The 22,388-nt window shown below is 41.2% G+C and overlaps 1 protein-coding gene across 1 annotated transcript; it reads left to right on the forward strand.

Annotated features, from left to right (window-relative positions):
• Positions 1 to 524: 524 nt before the first annotated feature.
• HMGCR (3-hydroxy-3-methylglutaryl-CoA reductase) lies at positions 525 to 21,898 on the forward strand. The gene is made up of 20 exons (XM_052646595.1): positions 525 to 587; positions 5,532 to 5,719; positions 6,138 to 6,249; positions 6,533 to 6,620; positions 8,228 to 8,312; positions 9,217 to 9,322; positions 12,700 to 12,806; positions 12,914 to 13,030; positions 13,481 to 13,641; positions 13,754 to 14,001; positions 14,112 to 14,290; positions 15,298 to 15,492; positions 15,831 to 15,989; positions 16,130 to 16,287; positions 16,968 to 17,073; positions 18,912 to 19,082; positions 19,368 to 19,508; positions 19,598 to 19,756; positions 20,239 to 20,393; positions 20,530 to 21,898. Exons 2-20 carry the CDS (start codon positions 5,555 to 5,557, stop codon positions 20,582 to 20,584), a joined length of 2,667 nt encoding a protein of 888 aa, XP_052502555.1. The 5' UTR covers positions 525 to 587; positions 5,532 to 5,554; the 3' UTR covers positions 20,585 to 21,898.
• Positions 21,899 to 22,388: the final 490 nt, after the last annotated feature.

A 22,388-nucleotide genomic window follows, 5' to 3' on the forward strand; every position in this document is an offset into this window, starting at 1 on the left:
GTCTGAGTTTCTCCTTTCTGCCACCTTCCCTTTTTTATATCCAGGTTTGCAGGGCCACCTCCTCCTCTACCCACTAAGCGATTGTGCTTTCTGTTCTCGACCGGACCCTGCGCTTATCTTCAGGCCCCAATTATTCTGTTCCCCATAGTACTCTCCCAGCCAGAATGACCCCAGGTCAGATCCCGGACTGGAGGACACTCCACCCGCCAGATCCCCTATCATCTTCGCCTAGGCAGCTTCCAAGCGTGCGCCTCCACGGCTCTATGACCAATAGGCAGGCCCCAGTGCTGGGATTCGACTCGCTATTGGTTGGCGGAGCCATGGTGAGAGATGGTGCGGTGCAGGTTCTCAGCACCAGCGAGGGCTGTGGGCGGTTGTTAAGGCGACCGTTCGTGACGTAGGCCCGTCAGGCCGAGCCAGCCCCAGGTGATTGGCTAGACGATCGGACGATCCTTCCTTATTGGTCGCGGGGTCGTCCGGTCCCGAGCGTGCGTAGAGCGAAAGTTCCTTCCGCTCCGCGTCTCCGTTGACTGGAGACGGGCGGAGCGCCGGCTCCCGGGAACTGTGGCCTCTAGTGAGATCCGGAGGTGAGGAGGGCGGTGGGAGGGAGAGGGTTGGGGTCGTGTAGGTGGAGGTTCTCGGGCTCCGCCCGACCCTGCCGGGAAGGGGCAGCCGGCACCGCCTGCTGATCGGAGGGGAGCTGAGCGGGAGGCTTTGCCCGGGGTGGCGCCTCGGTCCGGTGGGGACTGCGAGGAGACGTCCTTGAGGCGCAGCTGGCCGAGCGGCGGCCCGAATCTATGCCGGGAGCCGCGGGACAGGCTAGGCCTAAGGGGCGGACGGGGGGCCTTCCTCTTCGGGGCTGTGGTCGCTGTCGATGGACCGGCGGGGCGTCGCCGCGTTCCCTGGCCCTGTCCGAAGCCGGCGGTGCTGGCCGAGCAGTCGTGATCGTGGGGTCGACAAGGGTGCCAGGCGGGGTGACCTCGGGGTCCCCTTGATTCGATAAATGCTGGGGGGCTGTGAGGCAGACCGGCCCGCAGCTCGAGGAAAGGACGCGAGAAAGTCTATAAGGTGCCATGGTTCACGCCCATGATTGCTGTTCCTGCTGGGTTCACGCCTTGGCGCTGCTCTTCGTCAGCACCTTTCTGTAAAGTGACGGATGAGATCTCCGTAAATGCTGCTGACTCGCTCAGAGCTGTGGATCTGCGTAGATTCATCCGGTTATTTCTTGGAGAAACGAGTTGAGAGGATGCGAGAGCCCAGGGTAGAGACTTGCCCAGACTTAAACGATTCTTCTTTTTGCGAGAGGCGTCTTGGTGTTGATTACTGATGTCCTTTAGTCCAAATCCTGTAGTTTTTTCGGAATTATTTGGTTTTGGTATTTTGGCTAGGAGAAACGTACCTTGGAGATTCACAAATAGAACAGTCAGTTTTTACGGTGGGAGGAAGTTGATGTACTCCATCTTAAATGGTCGTTTGAAATTGTTCAGGGCTTGAAGACTTGCCTTCTCAGCATCACACAATGTAGAGAATGTGTTTTTGTTGTTGTTTGCTTGTGGATTGATTTTTCTCTTCATGCAGCGAGAAACAGTGTATGATTTAGAGGTAATCTAGCAAAGACTCAGAATGTGCTTTAGGGATGGACTGGATTTTGAGGGCCTTCTTGGTGGTAGTGTCTTTCCAATTTGTGATCAAACTTGGCAGTAAAGACACTGAGAATTAGTAATTTGAAGGCTAAAAAATATGCAAAGATTAAATCATTAACATGGGAAAACTTTGTGTGTGTGGCATGAACATTTCAAGATGAAGTGTGTGCGCTCATGTTTCATGTTCTCCTTATTCTTGTATGATCTAGATTATGAATAGGTAACCACATCTGTATCAGTAGCTGTTTAGGTTGACCATATGAAATTGTTGATATTTGAAATTTGATCATTATTCCCCATACAAAATATAGCAGTTTCATATGGTTCACTTAATACTTGCCTTTGTTAAAGAACTTTGGAACTCTAGCTTTATAAGTGAATAAAAAGATATGTGATTTACGAAGAGGCATCATGCCATAGAATTGAGTGTAGAATCCAGGTTTCCTTATTCCAGTGCAAGAATTTTTTTCCCCCCTAAGATACTGGGTTGAGCAGCAGAATGCTAATCCTGCTGGAATTAAAAATGACTCAGTACAAGACATGGTTCCTGCCCTGCCCTCAAAGAGACAAAACATACACGGCAATTAATTTAAGGACAGTGTAAGACAGTATATAATCAAATACTGGAATATATAGCATAGAAAGAGCACAGAGTGGGAGAAAGAGTTAAGAGTAGGATGCCAAAGCATCCTTTTCTGCAGTTTGCCACAGTAGGTGGTTTTTGTAGCACATTGGATTAGAGTTTGGGGATTCAGTTTAATTTAAGTTATCCATTCTTTTGAGTAATCTATGAAATGTTTGCAGCATGCTTCTGTTTGTATGGGCAAGGCACACATTGCCAAACTTGATTTTTTTAAACTAAAATTTATTTTTATTGCAGCATGGCCTAAACACTTTGAATTTGTATGAGCCATCCCTGTTGACTGCTAGTGCCATTTGCAACTGCTGATGAAGTTGGAGGATTGGATTCCATGACATTTAAATGCTTTGCATAATCACAGGGATATAGGGAGGTTGCTAGTGGGAAATGAGATGTGGGTGCAATTATGGTGACTTTTGACACACCTTTGTACATTTGGCTACTCATTTTGTGTTTCCAAATAGGTGAGATTCTCTGTGTTTGGGAGTGGTTCATGGGATTCTGTGTCAGTCTTTACCTGAATGTTGCAAAGATGACTTTACACCTAGGAAAGAAATGTCCCAGAATTGACAATGTTACCATAAAGCTTTTGAGGGAAAACATAATGATCCTAATATATAATTATGGATTAATAATGCTCAACCTATTTGTGATCAAACTGGGGTGCCTTCTTGCTAGCAGCTCAGATTTTAATTCTGCTGAATTCACTTTTTGATAGTGAAAAATATATTGGCTTGATAAGGGAATACTCAAGTTGAGAAGGCTTGGGGAGAATTAAAATTTTTGACCTAATTTTGAAATGCATTTTCCGTTAATTCATCTTCTGTAACATTGGTGCTATTAGACTAGTTTACAGGGTTTTGGTTTTTGTTTTTAAAAATAAGGAAGTTATGTGATAGAAGGCCAGCATGAAAATCTAGGCCCTTATTAGGTTTTTAGTTGAAATGAAGTAGAGTTCAAATCTAAGATACGATTAATATTCTCCAGCACTTCAAGTCCTTGCTGATTTAACAAAAGATATTTTTGTTATCGTTCATTTTCCAAGATAGTATAGGAAATATAACTTTTCTTCCCCACCCGCCCCTCCTCCTTAATATGTTCTCTGAATGCAGAGAACTGGGGGGGCCCTTGAAGAGGAGGGAATTATATCCATACCCTGCTGCTGCTGCTAAGTCGCTTCAGTCATGTCCGACTCTGTGCAACCCCACAGATGGCAGCCCACCAGGCTCCACCATCCCTGGGATTCTTCAGGCAAGAACACTGGAGTGGGGTGCCGTTTCCTTCTCCATCCATACCCTAGGGCCCTTTAAAAAAGTCAGTCTTTAGGTCAGGTTCAAGATGTGTCAATAACATGCACGCTACTGTAGCTTAAGAATTTATTTTTAAGTAGCAAGTGTTTCTTGAGCAAGTGCTGTTAAGATAGATGAGTGCAAGGCACTGGAGAATGCAGTGAAGAATAGAACTCAGGGAGGAAGGCTGAAACACCTGAAGAGACGCAGGCAGATGCACATCACGTGTTCGTTTCTCAGTGCCTGCCAGCCGTTTAAAATGGAGACCCGCATTCAGGGATACATGTTATGTCAGACGCCAGGACATACACTCATGTCTATAACAGCATGAAACATAGTGTTTCAGGAAGTAATACTTACTCATACCACATGTCTAACCCACAGCTATTTTCTTCTTTTATTTTAAAATGTTCTGACTCATAAACTTGTTTTCATGATCCCATTGATCCAGTGAAGGGATTATGACCTGTAGTTTGGAAACCAGGCATCTGTTTGGTGGTCTGCTGTGGCTGAAGTGTAAAGAATAGAGCACACTGAGTGATGCAGTGAGAGGTGATGCTTAGTCATCGCTCTGGTCCCTAAGTGTCTCTAATTTTCTTTTCCCTAATCCTTTAAATAGATTAATCCTTTATTTTCCGTAATTTGATGCCTTTTTATTTTCTTCTTCCATAAACGAATCACTTGCTTAATTACCCTAAATGAAAGATTCATTTGAAATCTTGATTGTCAGTCAGTGGGCCTAAAATTTAATCTTAATTTTAATTGATTTTAATGGATGCTTAATATGCTTTATCATAAGTATTAATTTTGGTGTAAGAAGGCTCACAAGTTCCTATATTAGAGATCAATAACTATATTAGATTTTTTAAAAATCAGAATATCAAAATTATTATTATTTAGTCAACAAACAGGAGAAGGCAATGGCACCCCACTCTAGTACTCTTGCCTGGGAAATCCCGTGGACTGAGTCCATGGGGTCGCTAAGAGTCAGACACGACTGAGCGACTTCACTTTCACTTTTCACTTTCATGCATTGGAGGAGGAAATGGCAACCTGCTCCAGTGTTCTTGCCTGGAGAATCCCAGGGACAGAGGAGCCTGTTGGGCTTCTGTCTATGGGGTCGGACAGAGTCAGACACGACTGACGCGACTTAGCAGCAGCAGCAGCAGTCAACAAACATGGAGAAGCTTAGTTATGGTAGTCACTAGACCAAAATAACCCAGGTTCTATTGGAAGATTTTGAAAGCCACATATGTCTGCTTTGGCCAGCCAGCCCCTTATTCTTATACTGGTCCAGCATTTTTATTAACTGTTAAAGTCTGGGAAAAGACCTGTAGTGACAGCAACATTAGGAAGGTTAATAAACATCATTTTGCTAGTGATAGTGACATTATGCCATGTGTTATATGGAATGGAAAGGTCTAACGGACTCCTGCCCTTGAACTTTATAAACTAAGATAGTAATTTATAGGAGGACACTGACGGAGAAGATGGTTTGGTATTTACCTTTTGCGTAACTAGAATGTAGAGAGTGAGGACAGTGCTTATACCCATTTTGTGTCAAGGTAATCAGAAAATGAATGTGAGTCGTTGTTTCTCACCTTCATTTTCTACTTTACTGCTTTCCTCCTTGGCTTAGATAATAATCAGAAGCTGAGATATTTATTTGGTTTGATCTTAAATGCTCAAATTCATACAAGTGGTAAGAAATAGCTGCTTTTAAGCTGTTTGCTAATGAATAATAGAGGATTTAAGTATTGTGAATAAAAGAGTAATGAGTCCTGTCATTTGGATTTTGTAATTATTTCCCAGAATTACAAAGAACACTATCAAATAGTATTATCCTTAAGGTACAAGACACTGCATACAAAAGCAGGGTTTTCAAAGCAGGATTTAAAACGTTTTCCTAAAAATACAATGAGCTGTATGTTAAGTGTTCATACTTGGTGTTCCTTCCAGGATCCAAGGATTCTGTAGCTACAATGTTGTCAAGACTTTTCCGAATGCACGGCCTCTTTGTGGCCTCCCATCCCTGGGAAGTCATAGTGGGGACGGTGACCCTGACCATTTGCATGATGTCCATGAACATGTTTACTGGCAACAGTAAGATCTGTGGCTGGAATTACGAGTGTCCGAAGTTCGAAGAGGTTTGTGAGATTAATCTGATTGTTGACTCAATTACATTGTAAATTTCTCTTTTTAGAGACCATATAATCAAAAGAACTTAGGAGTAAAATTTTTATTTCAGTATTCATAACTTACCTCAAATTTTCATTTACTTACATTTACTTGTATTTACTTATACAGATACTTTGCTTCTGCTTTTGGTATACAAATGAGTGTAATTGACTTGACCTGAGAAATCTGTCTTTCCTAAGTGACTTAACAGTAAAAAATGACTGGTTTAAACATTGGATGTTTAAAAATTGGGAGTTAATGTTTTATTTGCATTTTAATGTTTTATTTTACTTGTGCCTGCATTTTCATGATGATACATAAACTAATGATGTCGTACAAAATAAAAATTCTTACTTTTGATCTGGACTTTTCTATCTCTCCCGATAGGATGTTTTGAGCAGCGACATCATAATTCTGACAATAACACGATGCATAGCAATATTGTATATTTACTTCCAGTTCCAGAATTTACGCCAACTTGGATCAAAATATATTTTGGGTAATAATTTTGTATATGAACCTTTTTGTGTCTGATCAACTTTTTTATTTGCTGTGGAAATTTGCCTGTTTAAATCACATGGGTGGAAATGTGTGTGTTGCTTAGCGTGTGCTGCGTGTATTTAGTAGTTTGATTTCTTTTCATTCAAGTTAGACATTCTGCTCTTTGAGACCTTAATTATCTGGAGAAAATAATATTGCCTTCAGAATATTGCAGGACTATGTGTTATTATGTGTGTAATGAGGACGAGATTTTTTCAGTGTGTTAAATTTTGTCTTTATAGGTATTGCTGGGCTCTTCACCATTTTCTCCAGTTTTGTGTTCAGTACAGTTGTCATTCATTTCTTAGATAAAGAATTGACAGGTTTGAAGTAAGTATTTACAGCGTCAATATCCTTTCTTCCAAAATATATTGTTAAGAACTTTTCTACTCCGTGTTACAAAGCATTGTAATATTTAAATTAGCAAAAGTTTGTGGAAAATAGGGGGAAATTTTTCATGAAACCAGTTCGCTAATACCTGTTAACGTTTTGCTGTGTTTCGTTCCTCTTTTTTTTTTTTTTTAATTTTTATTTTTACCTTATTTTACTTTACAATACTGTATTGGTTTTGCCATACATTGACATGAATCCACCACGGGTGTACATGCGATCCCAAACATGAACCCCCCTCCCCATTCCTCATTTTTTTTATGCTTAAAGAAAACTTCTGAGATCCTGCTCTATATCCTGCTTTATAACTTTTATGCTTATGAAAAGTTATAAACACCTTTGCATGTCCTTAACAGCTAGCTGTCTAGTATTTTCCTATATGAATATATTGTAGTTTGTGTACTTAATCCTCTGAGTTGGATTTTTTAGGTTATGTAATTTCTTCCATTAATAACAATACTGTGATAAATGTCTTCGTAGCAAATTTTTGTTCTTATTTTCTTGGGATACATCTGTAGGAGTGAAACCGTAGCCACTGTGGGTCTTTAGGGCTTTTAAGGGTCATTATTGCCAACTTAACTCTCCAGAAAAGTTATCCTTCCATAGATAGTATTTTAATTAATGAGAAAAGAATTGCATACAGTATACGAGTTTTCCCTAATACCTGAAAGTACAGCTCTCCTATGAAACCTTTTGTAAGTGAAGAAGCAGTTACCTCGGAACACATCTTCCTAACGGATGTACACCGTGTGTGTCTTTGAACTCAGTCATGTTCGACTCTTTGTGACCCCGTGGACTGTAGCCCTCCAGGCTCTTCTGACCATAGGAATTCCCAGGCCAAAATACTGGAATGGGTGTCCATTTCTTCCCCCAGGGGATCGTCCCCACCCAGGGACTGAACCCAGGTCTCCTGCGTAGCAGGTGCATTCTTTGCCACTGAGCCATGGGGAAGCTCTGGATGTACGCAGTACGCCGAGATGCAGCGCAGGTGTGCTTCAGAGCTGCGGCAGCTTGGTGCTGAGATGCTGAGCACAGTCCCTGGGCAGTGCCACTCTGCTCCAGGTGCCCACGGCCTCTGCAACGGCTCCCTCAAAACAAGCACTACACGCTATTTTCACTTTTCACCTTTTTTTGTAAGAGTGAAAACCCTCTTTGGATTTCTTTTGGTTAGCAAAAATGAGTACTATGTAAGTCTTTCTTAAAAGTGAAGTGGCATAAAGTGAGCTTTTGAAAAGTGGGGGATACCTGTACTCCACTGTTTTCCCCCATACTAATTCACAAGAATGCATTTTTTTTCTTTTACTAATGATGCTGTTTTGCTCTAAAATTATCCAAAGGTGTTTCTTTGTATTTACATTTTTAAACATTAAAAATCTTCTTAAATAGTTTGGCTAATAAATTTAGCTTTGAGGTTGTCAGAGGAGTATAGAGTACACCTCTTGGTCTGTAAAAGGTACACCAGGGCAAAGGTTTGTTTTAGGAAGGGATTTTTAGTGATATTTTTCTTTTCTTAAATATACCTGATCATGTTGTTTTCTTCCCCCCAGTGAAGCTTTGCCCTTTTTCCTGCTGCTGGTCGACCTTTCCAGAGCAAGTGCGCTAGCCAAGTTCGCCCTCAGTTCTAACTCGCAGGTATTATTGATAAGACATGAATGTAGGTGGTATTCTTTTCTCTCAGGTTGTTTACATTAATAGGAAAGATTAATAGAGCTTCTTCTTAGTCCATGATTCAGGAATTGCGTATAATTTTGTCCAGTCTTAAGACTGGTCTTCTTAGGTACCCTAGGAACTGTCCCATTTTTCTGCCAACTCAATTGTAATTCCACAGCTCCTAAAATTTGGAATTTTCTCCATTTTCATTTTTGAAGGTTTCAGAACATAAGGTATTATGTCTTTTGGATAAATTACAGTATCTACCTATTGAAATGCATTAGCAAACAGACAGGATCTAAGGGAAGAATCTCAGGGTAGATTGATTTCTAAACCCCTTGAATTAACACTAGCATTATTTCATCAAACGTTTCATCTTGGTGTTCATTAGTCACTTTAAAGAATGTAACATTTTTAGTAATACTGAGTATAAAATATCATGTACTTCTGCCCTGAGCATGTATTTGATGAATATTTATTTATGATCATTTGAGCATTTTGACAAGGATATTTAAGTTTCATAATACTAACATGATCTCAAAAAATTTGAAACTAAGAACTTGTGTCAGTGAGTGGTAGCCAAAATATAAAACGATGTAGGAATTTATGTGGGATTTCCATGGCAGGACTCATATACTACCTCAAAGGAATCTTCCTAAGAAATAACTCAGTCAGTGGGTGGGGAACGCGGAGCAGTGTACATATTCTTTTTTTAGACCTTTATATTATCAGTATCCTTTATATCTGGAATGCCTGTTTGTCTTATCATATTGTGTATTTTATTTTTAATATAGTAAATTCGATTTAGTAAAAGCCCTGGGATGCTCTAAAAGTTCTTAAAATTATTTCCCACCTTCTCCTCATTTGCTATGTTTGTCTGTTTTAGGATGAAGTAAGGGAGAACATTGCTCGTGGGATGGCAATTTTAGGTCCCACCTTCACGCTGGATGCTCTTGTAGAATGTCTTGTGATTGGAGTTGGTACCATGTCAGGTTTGTAAACAATTTTTAATATACTTTAAAATTAATTGGTAGAAGATAGAGAGGAACACATTCAGTTCAGTTCAGTTCAGTCGCTCAGTCGTGTCCGACTCTTTGCGACCCCATGAATCGCAGCACGCCAGGCCTCCCTGTCCATCACCAACTCCCGGAGTTCACTCAGACTCATGTCCATCGAGTCAGTGATGCCATCCAGCCATCTCATCCTCTGTCGTCCCCTTCTCCTCCTGCCCCCAATCCCTCCCAGCATCAGAGTCTTTTCCAATGAGTCAACTCTTCTCATGAGGTGGCCAAAGTACTGGAGTTTCAGCCTCAGCATCAGTGCCTCCAAAGAAATCCCAGGGTTGATCTCCTTCAGAATGGACTCATTGGATCTCCTTGCAGTCCAAAGGACTCTCAAGAGTCTTCGCCAACACCACAGTTCAAAAGCATCAATTCTTCGACGCTCAGCCTTCTTCACAGTCCAACTCTCACACCCATACGTGACCACAGGAAAAATCATAGCTGTGACTAGACGGACCTTAGTCAGCGGAGTAATGTCTCCGCTTTTGAATATGCTATCTAGGTTGGTCATAACTTTTCTTCCAAGGAGTAAGCGTCTTTTAATTTCATGGCTGCAGTCACCATCTGCAGTGATTTTGGAGCCCCCCAAAAATAAAGTCTGACACTGTTTCCACTGTTACCCCATCTATTTCCCATGGAGTGATGGGACCAGATGCCATGATCTTCGTTTTCTGAATGTTGAGCTTTAAGCCAACTTTTTCACTCTCCTCTTTCACTCTTATCAAGAGGCTTTTTAGTTCCTCTTCACTTTCTGCCATAAGGGTGGTGTCATCTGCATATCTGAGGTTATTGATATTTCTCCCGGCGAACACATTATATTGTGTTAAAGTCTGACTTTTAAAAGTCTGACATTACAAAAATTTAAAAAATTTTAATTGTATGAATATGTAGGTATATCTGATCTGACCTTTTGTCTGTCTGCTTTAGTGAAAACTGAGCAGGTTACTGATTTATTTTCATTCTTATTATCTCATCATCTTTTCTGGTGCGCCACTTTTTTGATGACTTTAAGATGTTTTTGTCTGGTTTTTAACCAAGATTGTACTCTAGGCTCATTTAGAAAGCCATCTTCTAGCCCCTGACGTCGTCTGGACTGACTTTAATGAATCGGTTCCTTCTGTTTTAACTGTCACGTAGGAGACAATGCAGAAGTTGGGAGTTGGAGAGATCGGAGTTGGGTCCGCCTGACAGAGTGGTTAGGAAGATTTAATCAGTATGCAGTGCGTCTTAGCATTGAGCCAGCATTGACCCTAAAATATCTGTTTATTCATCCTTAACTGGATAGTGGAGAACTAGATGTTAAACATCAAACATAGGACTCCATAGGACAGAAATTATGGCCTCGTGGAAATGTGCCGGAAAGAACATACCACGCTGTTGTCAAGGCTTCCTAATCATTGAGACTAGACTTCATGGCTTTCTCATGAGGGCCGCCCTGGGCTGACTGCTCTTCTAGTGTACTTCCTGGTGCCTCGGTGCCCTCACTTAGGGATTTATTCTTTCAGAAGTAAGTCAGCTGTTAAGAGAGTAGTTAGTTGCCATTATTAGTTGAGATCTGTTTACTAGATTGTGTATAAGTATATATAATGTTTCTTCTAACTTTTCTGAGGTTAAATTTATTATTTATCCAGTTATTTAATCTATCATTCAAAACTTACTCAAAACTTATTCAGCAAAGAATATTTTTAAAAAATTTTAAAATGTGTATTTCTTAAAATTTACTTTTTTGGGGTACAGTTTTAAATTTTGACACAGATGTAGTCATGTAACTGCCACCACAGTCAAGAAAGCATTTTTGACCAGGTGAAAATATAACTATGTACTTTTATTCAAGAACATTATGTAAGAAGATGAGAGGATTATCTGGGAACGTGGAAAGCAGTGGAAACTGATAAGGGAAATAGGGCGATGACTTTGGTCAGGATAAGGCACATGCATGAAGGAAGTGATTCAATTTGATGTTGGAAAAGCCAGCAAGGAGGCATTTACAGCCATACAGAAATGGGAAAATTAGTGATTTGGCTTAGAGTGGAATAAAAGGACATATTTAATACTTATTAACAGGGAAGTAATGCTTGGGAAACCCAGTAAAAAAGAAAAAACTCATTACTTCTTGGAAGTATATAGTGCTGTCCCCTTGTAGCAACAAAGTGGCACAAAGAAACTGTGCCCCTGGGCCAGGGTGAGGAAGAGTGCCTGGAGAGCCCCAGGCAGCAACGTAGCCACTGCTGTGCAGAGGCAAAGGGGCTTAGAGCGCTGGTCAAGTATGGTTTTGATAGGCTCCAGTTTGAAAAGGTTCTGTTTGGCTACTATTTAAATGCAGTTGTTTATAATGCTTTTGACATTGTAATTTTGCATTCTCTTGAATTTCTGCCTTAGTAATAGCTATAGAATTTTTAGGAAATACAGTATATGCTTTCTTCTTTCATTTAGTCCAGTGATCTAATACAATTCAGAAAATAAAATCCAATGTTGGAATTTTTTAAGTTTTGTATTACTCTAGTTAGCAGTTTTTATGGGAGAAGGGAATCAATTTTTATGCTTTCAAAACATTTTTATTTTTAATATGAATAATGTCAGAAATATGTTTTATATTCGTTTATTTGTAAAGCAAGAGAGTAGGATTTGATAATCTAATCTTTTCCTAGCTCTGTTCCCTTCTATTTGAGAAGATTACCAAATGACACCTGAAACGTTTGTTAATTTTGGATGTTGGGTTGCCTTTCTGTTACATGGTTTTTCAAAAAGAGCAATGAAATGAACTGAAATTTTAAGACCGTCAATAGATACCACAGAGGTTATATTGAAATGACAGTTGAGTAGTGCACATAAAATACTTACTATGATACTCTATCAAGACTGATCGAACAGGCAGTGTGTTTTACAAAGTCCTTGGCCCGCAGGTGAATTGCTTCTGTGGTGATGAATGGGATTGGACTAGTGGGATAACTGGGTGGAAGGCGCTTGCACCATTAGAGTTCTGTCCCTGATATCTATCCCGTCTCAGAATACTGCCGTTTGATACGAGGGGGTGATCGGGTGGCATTAAGCAGTGCCGTGCCTGGCACTGTGACTTTGGGGACGTGGGCGGAGGCAGGGTCTCTGCCTTCAAGAGAGCTGTCCCTCTTGCGCTCGGGCTTCACAGCACTTCTGAGCTCCTGGCTTCCTTTTCCAGTAGATGGCAAAGAGCCTAGCATGCCAGCACTGTCACGTATCTGTCTCCCTATGGGAAGAGCCCTGTGATGCGGGCAGCCTCGGATGCGCGCCCTGCGCACCCCCAGCTCACGCTTCTCCTTCTCTCTAACCAGGGGTGCGTCAGCTCGAGATCATGTGCTGCTTCGGCTGCATGTCGGTCCTCGCCAACTACTTTGTGTTCATGACTTTCTTCCCAGCTTGCGTGTCCTTGGTTCTAGAGGTAAGAGCTGTTCCTACTTGGGGCGCCAGTAGAAGGAGAGTTCTCATTACGTTAGTTCACCTAAAGACAGTCGGCACCTTCTAACGGAATGCTGACTTCCTTTGTAGCTTTCTCGGGAAAGCCGCGAGGGCCGTCCAATCTGGCAGCTCAGCCATTTTGCCCGAGTCTTAGAAGAAGAAGAAAATAAGCCAAATCCTGTTACTCAGAGGGTTAAGATGATTATGGTAATTACATAATTTCTTTTCCTTTCATTATCTTTAGTTCCAATATCATATTCTGCTTTTTAGTTTAGTTTTTTTTTTTTTTCCCTTCTTGTCTTTCTACAATTTTTGGCTCTTTCGCTGATATTCCTCTTCCTTTCCGACCGCCCCCCCCCCCCCCCCCCTTATCTTTTTCCTCATTCCTTATGAGATCTCTGGTCTTCTCTCTGCCCTAAATAGATTTTTCAAATCCTTCCACTTTCTCTTTCTTTGCAACTCTGTTCTTTTGGGGGAATGTTCTCAGCCTTTCACTGGGGTTGTCCCTTTGCTCAGTCACATAGCAAGCCTGGGGCTTTCTTTACCTGGTGAGGGAGGGCATGGGAGGAAGACAGTATTCGGTTATCCACTTGCAAAATGTGAGTTTAGGCTCCATTGATATGTAGAGGGTACATGATTTTTAAACTTTTGTTTCAGTCTCTAGGCTTGGTTCTTGTTCACGCTCACAGTCGCTGGATAGCTGATCCTTCTCCTCAAAACAGCACAACAGACAATTCTAAGGTTTCTTTAGGATTGGATGAAAATGTGTCCAAGAGAATTGAACCGAGTGTTTCCCTCTGGCAGTTTTATCTCTCTAAGTAAGTTCCCTGAGCCCTACTTTGAATCATAGCACTCTGTGCTTCTGACAGTTTAGGTTATGCCTCTTTTATTTCTGAGTAATAACATTTTAATTTGCTTTCTTTTATTTAGAATGATCAGCATGGATATTGAACAAGTTATTACCCTAAGTTTAGCTCTCCTTCTGGCTGTCAAGTATATCTTCTTTGAACAAGCAGAGACAGAATCTACACTCTCGTTAAAAAATCCCATCACATCTCCTGTAGTATCCCAAAAGAAAGTCACAGACGATTGTTGTAGGCGTGACCCTGTACTGGTCAGAAATGACCAGAAATTCCATGCAATGGAGGAGGAGGCCAGGAAAAACAAAGAAAGAAAAGGTGATTTCTTATTCTCTTCATTTTCCATTCTTCCAGTGTTGATTTGTGAAGTTGAGTCTTTTCTAAAGCACAAATTCAGTGTCTGAGATTTCTTTTGATCTCTTGAACAGTTGAGGTTATAAAACCCTTACTGGCAGAAAATGACACCTCAAACAGAGCTACATTTGTGGTGGGTAACTCCTTGTTACTCGATACTTCACTGGAACTAGAGGCACAGGAACCTGAAATTGAACTTCCCGTGGAGCCTCGGCCTAATGAAGAATGTCTGCAGATTCTTGAGAATGCAGAGGTGAGAAACTAGACTCAAGCTTGGCATCTTTCTTAAGAAAAGGAGTTTTTTATTAAAGGAAGGAAGGAAGTTACAGCTTCTGAGTACCTGTAAGTTCTCAGCACAGTGTTACATGGTTTACAGGTCCTGGTCTCATTATTTATTTCCTGCAACCTTGTAAGATAGGTATAATTTTCTCCATTTTTCAGATGAGAAAATGTTGGCTCTAGGAGGGTTAATTAAGTATGTCCCAAAGTAACACAGAAAACGCTAAAGCTGGGATCAAGAGTCCAGGCTTTACTGACTGAAGACTCCGTGCGCTTTCTACTATCGTTTGATAGAGAGAGGAGTGGCTGCTGTAGTGTCTGTGTGTGTTAAGGCCTAGGAGCGCTTTGACACAGAAATGAATTTCAGAGAAAGAAGAGAGGTTTGAGGGGCTTTTTGAGTTTTTAAAGCAAGCTTGATGCTCCTGAGGAGGCTTGTTTTCTTTCTGATGTTTGAACAGGATGTCCTGCTGACAATCCCTGTTTGACTTAGGGGTTTAGCATGACTCTTATGTTCCATTCCTATCTACTTACCCTGATTCATTCCGAATTTATGTGCATATGAGTGAGAGTAGATTTTGTTTCTTTATCACTTTCCCTCATTCTTATTAATACGTGTACCAGTATCTCAACTGCATGCTACATACAAAACTTATAGGGTGGGTGTCAGAACCTTAATTGTGAAATTTTTTCCCCCTATGTATGTCACTTGCAAAATTTAGTGTTTTGGCTTAACATTTTGTTTAGCTTCGCATTTTTATAAAGAATTTTTATTTTGATGTTCTCATTTCTATTCAAATCATCTCCTTCTTTAGAACTTCAAATCCCTTTGGGTTCTCAAAGTACTTTTATTTTAGTTGTGCAGAGAGCACTGTGTGTATAACATGTTCTGTTTATTATGAATAGTATGAAGTATGATTCTTCAAGTCTATTTTCATTTCCCTCTATCAACCCCCTTCCATTTTTTTACTTCCATTTCTTTAGAAAGGTGCAAAATTCCTTAGTGATGCTGAGATCATCCGGTTGGTCAATGCAAAGCATATCCCAGCTTATAAATTGGAAACTCTGATGGAAACCCATGAACGAGGTGTATCTATTCGCCGACAGCTACTTTCCAAAAAACTTCCAGAGCCTTCGTCTCTCCAGTATCTACCTTACAGGGATTATAATTACTCCTTGGTACGTTATTTTCTGTTTTCGAGCAGGTTTGCTTTATAGCTTCAGTCTTTTAGTCTTCTTCTTGAGTCGTCTTTTGAACTTTCATAGTTTTATAAAACAGTTTCCTTTTGAATTCATTTCACTGTAATTGTGTATTCTACTTACGGTATAGGTCATCAAGATGCAAAAATACTTTCCCTGTTATTTACAGTCATTACTCAAGAGTTTAGTGTTTTCAAGACTTTTTAAATTAAAAAACTGGTTGAAAATAATACTCTAAAGGATTAAGTTGGAAGGAATGACAGAGGCTGGGTATTTGGTATACAGCTTTTCACTTGGTGCCTGACTTTACCTTTTAGGTGATGGGAGCTTGCTGTGAGAACGTTATTGGATACATGCCCATCCCTGTTGGAGTGGCAGGACCTCTGTGCTTGGATGGAAAGGAATTTCAGGTTCCAATGGCGACAACAGAAGGCTGTCTTGTGGCCAGCACTAATAGAGGCTGCCGAGCAATAGGCGTAAGTGGCGTTTATGTATCTGCCTCTCAAGGCACTCTCTAGGCAGTGAGATGAGACTTGGGGACAGTCATGGAGACCTTTTGGGACAAGCAGAATTTTTTTCAGGATTAATGTCTGCTCTTATCACACCCTCTGGATAGCTTGGTGGAGGTGCCAGCAGCCGAGTCCTTGCAGATGGGATGACTCGTGGCCCAGTGGTGCGTCTTCCCCGTGCTTGTGACTCTGCAGAAGTGAAAGCCTGGCTTGAGACACCTGAAGGGTTCACGGTGATAAAGGAAGCATTCGACAGCACCAGCAGGTGTGTGTGGGGGGGAGGGGCTTGTATGTGCATTCACGTTTATTTCAGAACCAGTGCCATACCTAGGATGACTAAATGTAACTGTAAATATAGCGCCTTCTTAAGATGATGTAACGAAACATCGATTTTAAATCCATGCTTTCAGATGTTAATTCTTGGTTGGGATGGAGTGGGTGGGGTGGGGTGGGTTGGGCAGAGCAGAATATTGATTTCAGGGAATATCTACATAGAGGTTATGTTGGATTTACAAGGCTCATTTTGATTAGGGTATTACTTTGCCCTAGCACAGTTTTGATCTAAAATTGCCCTCGGGCAGGATTGCCTGAGAAAAAGATTTTCCAAGCAGGACAGAGGTAAATAAATTAGTATAGTAGGTTTACTTTGACTACAGAAAATTAAATCGATAAGGATAGTCAATACAAATGATAACCCCAGTATAGTTCAAGCTTTTAAAGTTTATTTGTCATGAAATGACTTTCTCTATCCCTTCCTTCTTGCAACATGTACGAATGAGATACAGCTGAAGCAGTATTCTAATAGAATATTTAATTAAAGAAGAAAATACTTTTAATATGTAGTCTCCATGAGTTTTCTCTTAAGTATAAAATAAACCAGCTAAGCTAGACTTTAGGATAACATCCATTTTCTTAAAAAAAAGTCTTTGCTTCTTTTGTTTAAAGGTTTGCACGTCTACAGAAACTGCATATGAGTGTGGCCGGACGCAACCTTTACATCCGTTTTCAGTCCAGGTCAGGTGATGCCATGGGGATGAACATGATTTCAAAGGTGAGCACGGATGGACTGTAATAGAATTTGCTGGAGTGATTATCCCTGAAGAGGGGAGCAGACTCACTCTTTATGCCCTCCTATATTTTTGAATTTTTCACCCTGCGCACATACTACTTACTCAAGGAGTTAATTGATTGAAAGATTTTTATTGAAAGGTCAGTATTGATACATGTAGGTCATGTTATATAAATCAGGCATTTGTTGGTCGGTATTGTTCATATTGGAGATATTTAATCTAGAGTTAGCATTGAGCATGTTCCGGGTCTACACTGAAGGGCTGGGAGGAATCTGGGGATTACTGCTTCAGAACTTTGTCCTGTAATCCTGAAAGCTGACTTCTTCTAGAGACTTCAAAACACACATTTAAGAAGCCAGGTTCATGTGTGTGTAGGTCCTTTAATTATCTCCTTATAAGAAGACTGTGTATAGCTCATCTTTTTTCTACTAATATTTGTTATTTATCAGATAGAAATGTAAACTTTTAAAGTCAACTAGTCAGGCTAATTGTGCTTTCCTAGTTATAAGGACTATTCAGAAAGAGAGTATAGTGACTAAATACATATGCTTTAAAAATTTCCAGTAAATAGCAGTTCCTGAAGAAAAAATTACAAATGGAATTACTTTGATCCAGCAATTCCACTTTTGGGTAGACACCCAAAAGAACTGAAAGCAGAGACTCAAAAAGATGTGGGTGTAGCCACGTTCATAGCAGCGTTCACAGTCGCTAAAAGAAGCCCACACGTCCACCCACAGATAGAGTGTGGGATGTACATACAGTGGAATGGTATTCAGTCCCAAAAAGAAAGCAGAAAGAAAGAAAAGAAAGTGAAGTCGCTCAGTCGTGTCTGACTCTTTGCGACCCCACGGACTGTAGCCTGCCCAGCTCCTCCATCCATGGGATTCTCTTGAGTGTACTGGAGTGGGTTGCCATTGCCTTCTGCAGGGAATCTTCCCGACCCAGGGGTCAGACCCGGGTCTCCCACATTGCAGGCAGATGCTTTACCATCTGAGCCACCAGGGAAGCCCCAGAAAGAAAGCATGCCACATGCTAACTGTGCAGGAGCCTTGAGGTTCACGTGCTAAGTGAAAGAGTCTGGTCACATAAAGGGAAGTACTACGTGATTTCCCCTGAAGAGTTAGGTCGGTTAATTAAATCTGTAGGAGCAGAAAGAAGGTGGTTGCCAGGGGGTGTAGGGAATGAGGAGGTGTTTAATGCGCGTGGTTTGTGGAGATTGCTGACAGCAGTGCTAAGGTTCTTAACAATACTGAACTATGCACTAGAAAATAGGCAAGATGGTAAATTCTGTAAAGTGTATTTTACCACAGGTAAAAAACCATTTTTTTTAATTCCCAATTTTTTTAAATTGGGTTTTTTGAAGTGTGAGTTAATTGATCTAACTTGATTAGAAGTCCTTGGAAGGCTTGTTACATTCTGTCTAAATCCTAATGACATTCCATTTACAAGATTTACTTGAATGTTTGAGTTCTGTTTACTGGCTTTGGTAACTTGGGCTTGTAGATAACAATTTAATAACTAGAAGAGGGGATTTATGACACATTGGTCATGGATTGTGGTCCTCACTCCCCAGTGACACGAATATAGTATTATATCCTCATTATATCCTCAGCATACGATTCATCAATGACTACAAAGAACTTCATTTTCATATTAAAAAAATTAGGAAACGATTATTATTATAAAAAAGATTATATTATAGTCATTGTATTTAGAAGTGTTAGTATTATTAGATACAAAAAAAGCCTCTGATTCATAAATAATTTTGTGTGTTTTAATGTAGTTTTTCTTGTTGTTATTTTCTTTCTTTGGCTAATAGGGTACAGAGAAAGCACTTTCCAAACTTCAGGAGTATTTCCCCGAAATGCAGATTCTGGCAGTTAGTGGTAACTATTGTACAGACAAGAAACCTGCGGCCATCAACTGGATAGAGGGACGAGGGAAGTCCGTGGTCTGTGAAGCTGTCATTCCAGCCAAGGTTGTCAGAGAAGTGAGTGGATGACTAGTTGATTTTGTTAATCTTTCACTGGATTACAGAATTGGGAAGAGAAACAGTTACATTCTAAGTAAACTTGAACATACAGGTGAATGTTTCATGTTCAAGATGTCTGCTTCATTCACAGAGCAAACCTTACTGCTACTTTCTGTTGAGGTCAGGGCTTACACGGGGCCGCATCTACATTCCCTTGTTTTCTGGAGGCACTGAAAGTAGGTCTGGTAACCCATTCCTAATCTTCAGGGGAAGACGTAAAGTGTGCACAACTCTGTGTCCTAGGTGTTAAAGACTACAACGGAGGCTATGATTGAGGTCAACATTAATAAAAACCTGGTGGGCTCTGCCATGGCTGGGAGCATCGGGGGCTACAACGCACACGCAGCAAACATCGTAACTGCCATCTACATTGCCTGTGGACAGGTGAGGGCTCCAGCCTCCACCTTTCTTGTCTTTTGCTGTTCTAAAGAAAGAGAAGTTTTATATTTTTACTTTTTGGTTTTTTTTTTCAGGATGCAGCACAGAATGTTGGTAGTTCGAACTGTATTACTTTAATGGAAGCAAGCGGTCCCACGAATGAAGACCTGTACATCAGCTGCACCATGCCATCTATAGAAATAGGGACCGTGGGTGGGGGGACCAACTTGCTCCCTCAGCAGGCCTGCCTGCAGGTGAGACCCGTGGGGGCACCGGCTGCAGCCGCCTCGGGCCCGGCTCTGGCTCGTTGAGGCCCTCTGGGTTGCTGCCTGATGCTGCGCGTCACTCCCCTCTCATTTTAGCCGGTGTTTCCATTCGTTTCCCGCTGGTCTAACCCAGTGTGAGTGTGCCGCCAGCCAGGTCGCGGGTGTTGGGTTCATTGTGGTGTATCCACCAGACGCTGGCTGGCAGATTTTGAAAACGTAGCAGCACGTCCTGTGGAGCCTGGTTCTGTTCTAACGCTGTTGCTGTTGCTGCGTTGCTCAGGCGTGTCTGACTCTGCGGCCCCATAGACTGCAGCACGCCAGGCTTCCCTGTCCTTCTCTATCTCCCGGAGCTTGCTCAAACTCATGTCCATGGAGTTGGTGACCTAGTTGCCCTCGTTTTAGTTGATTGAGTAGGAAGTTGTTGCCGTGACAGGAAGGTTGAGTCCTGCTGTGTCTGTCCCTGGCTGCAGATGCTAGGTGTCCAAGGAGCGTGCAGAGACAACCCCGGGGAAAACGCACGGCAGCTTGCCCGAATCGTGTGCGGCACGGTGATGGCTGGGGAGCTGTCTCTGATGGCAGCACTGGCAGCAGGCCATCTGGTCAGAAGTCACATGATTCACAACAGGTAAGACTGACAGATTTGTTCGATATATTTTCCCTGTGCTTAAAATATGCAGTATAAAACACCCACCCTTCAGGGAACAAGTCCAAGCGTAACATTTTGCATTCCTGATATTTTGCATATCTCCTTTTCTGCCTAGGTCAAAGATAAATTTGCAAGACCTCCAAGGAACTTGCACTAAGAAGGCAGCTTGAACAGCCTGACCGTTCAGAACTAAAAAACGGGTGTTGGGTTCGAAAGGACTAACGTAAAATCTGTGAATTAAAAAACGCAACGCAGTGTCGTGTTGAGAGTGAATAGACATGATCAGTGAGACGACTGCTCGGTTTCTGGCTCTTTCGGAATGACTGAGGTTCTTTCCATGCAGAGTTCTCAGATCTGAAAACAGTTTATGTGCTTTACATGCTGTGTCCTCTGGCAAGACCTTGACATGGATACTATGCGTTTATAGCATCACAGATGGTAATCTGCAGCACACTTCTGAAGGAGAATACAGCTGAAAAAAAAAACTGTTTTCTTTTCATGGAACTCATGGAGACCAGTGTGAGAACCCTCCTCCTGTCCACACCCACCCGGCCCCAACCCTGGGTTGAAAATGGATTTTTAAATTATATTGTAGCTGACAAAACTCCTGATTTCATAGTTAATTTATTAAGTCTGGGTTGTAGATCTTTAAGAAATAAGAGCTAAGTTTATTTTTTGTAAACTAATACTTCATTTGGTGCTGGTCTATTTTGATTTTGGGGGATAGCCAACATAATTCTTCAGAAAGGGACCTGCTTTCTTCAAAGGAAGAATTACTCTTATTCCCATGTTACAGGATAATGTGCTAAGCAGTGCTAAACAGTTCTCTTTCAAGAAAACAAATCACTGCATTTATTTCTGCAGGCTATTTGTTCAGAGAGGACTCTTGTCTAAATATAAATGTTTGTCTAGATTGATTATAACATATCTTTCAGTATATAAGGCTTTTAAGAAGCAGAGTTTTGTGCTCTTTATTAAAGACACAAGAGCTCTTAATATTGCTTAGACAAAGGTGACTATTTATCAATGAAATACAAGTCTGTGACCTCTCTCAGAACTCAGAGGGTGGAAAAGGACAGGTTTGGAAGAAAATGTACCATTTCTTGAAGCCAAGTTAAATTTCTTAAGAGACAAATTTATTTAGCTGAAAAATCTAGGTAGTTTTTTGTAAAGAACTGTACCAAATCTGTATATGTTGTAATAAAGTTTCTTGTGCTAGGAGTTTATTGAAAGTGTTCAAGAAATAAATAAAAATCAACTGATATTCTGGTAAAATACTCTAAGCTTGGGCCAGAGCAGACAGTATTCTTTAATGTTGTCCAGGAAACCCTGGCTTGCTTGTTGAGCCTAATGAAGGGGAGAGTCCTCTTTGAGAGCCAATGAAGGCACCGTGTGAATGGCCTTGGAGGGAGTGTCCCTTGTCCTGTGGCCAGGAGGTTGGTGGCTGAAAGGTTCACACAGGGCTCTTTGATGGACCCAGAAAAGCTTCCTCAGGGGGTCAGCAGAGTTGTCGAATCTTGATTTTTTTTTTAATGTATAACTTTTGTATAAATAATAAAGAATTCCTTATTTTGTATTACATCAAATGCTTCAAGTGTTGGTCTTGGAAAGCTGGAGGCTCATGCAAAAGACGGACTTTGAGAACCATTCCAGTCATGCCATGGCGGCATGGAGAGCCTGAGTGGGGGTGTCTGCTTCATTGCTGGGGAAGACTGACATTTTCTGCTGTTATGTGAAAGTTTAAGTTGTTTCTGTTGTGACTTTTCAGCCAGTGACTTCTTATTTATCTGAATTTCTTATGGAAGTGGCAGTGAAAAATATTTTGGGTCATTTTGGTGACTGTAACCCATATCATCTTGCTAAACTGATGTTTTGTACAATTACTAAACTGTATACATTTTGTTATACTTCCCCCACCCCCCCCCCCCCCCCCAGTTCCAGTAAATTATGACAAGGAAGTTAATACTAATAAGT

This window comes from Budorcas taxicolor, chromosome 10 (assembly GCF_023091745.1).
Source record: "Budorcas taxicolor isolate Tak-1 chromosome 10, Takin1.1, whole genome shotgun sequence".
Classification (NCBI taxonomy): Eukaryota; Metazoa; Chordata; class Mammalia; order Artiodactyla; family Bovidae; genus Budorcas; species Budorcas taxicolor.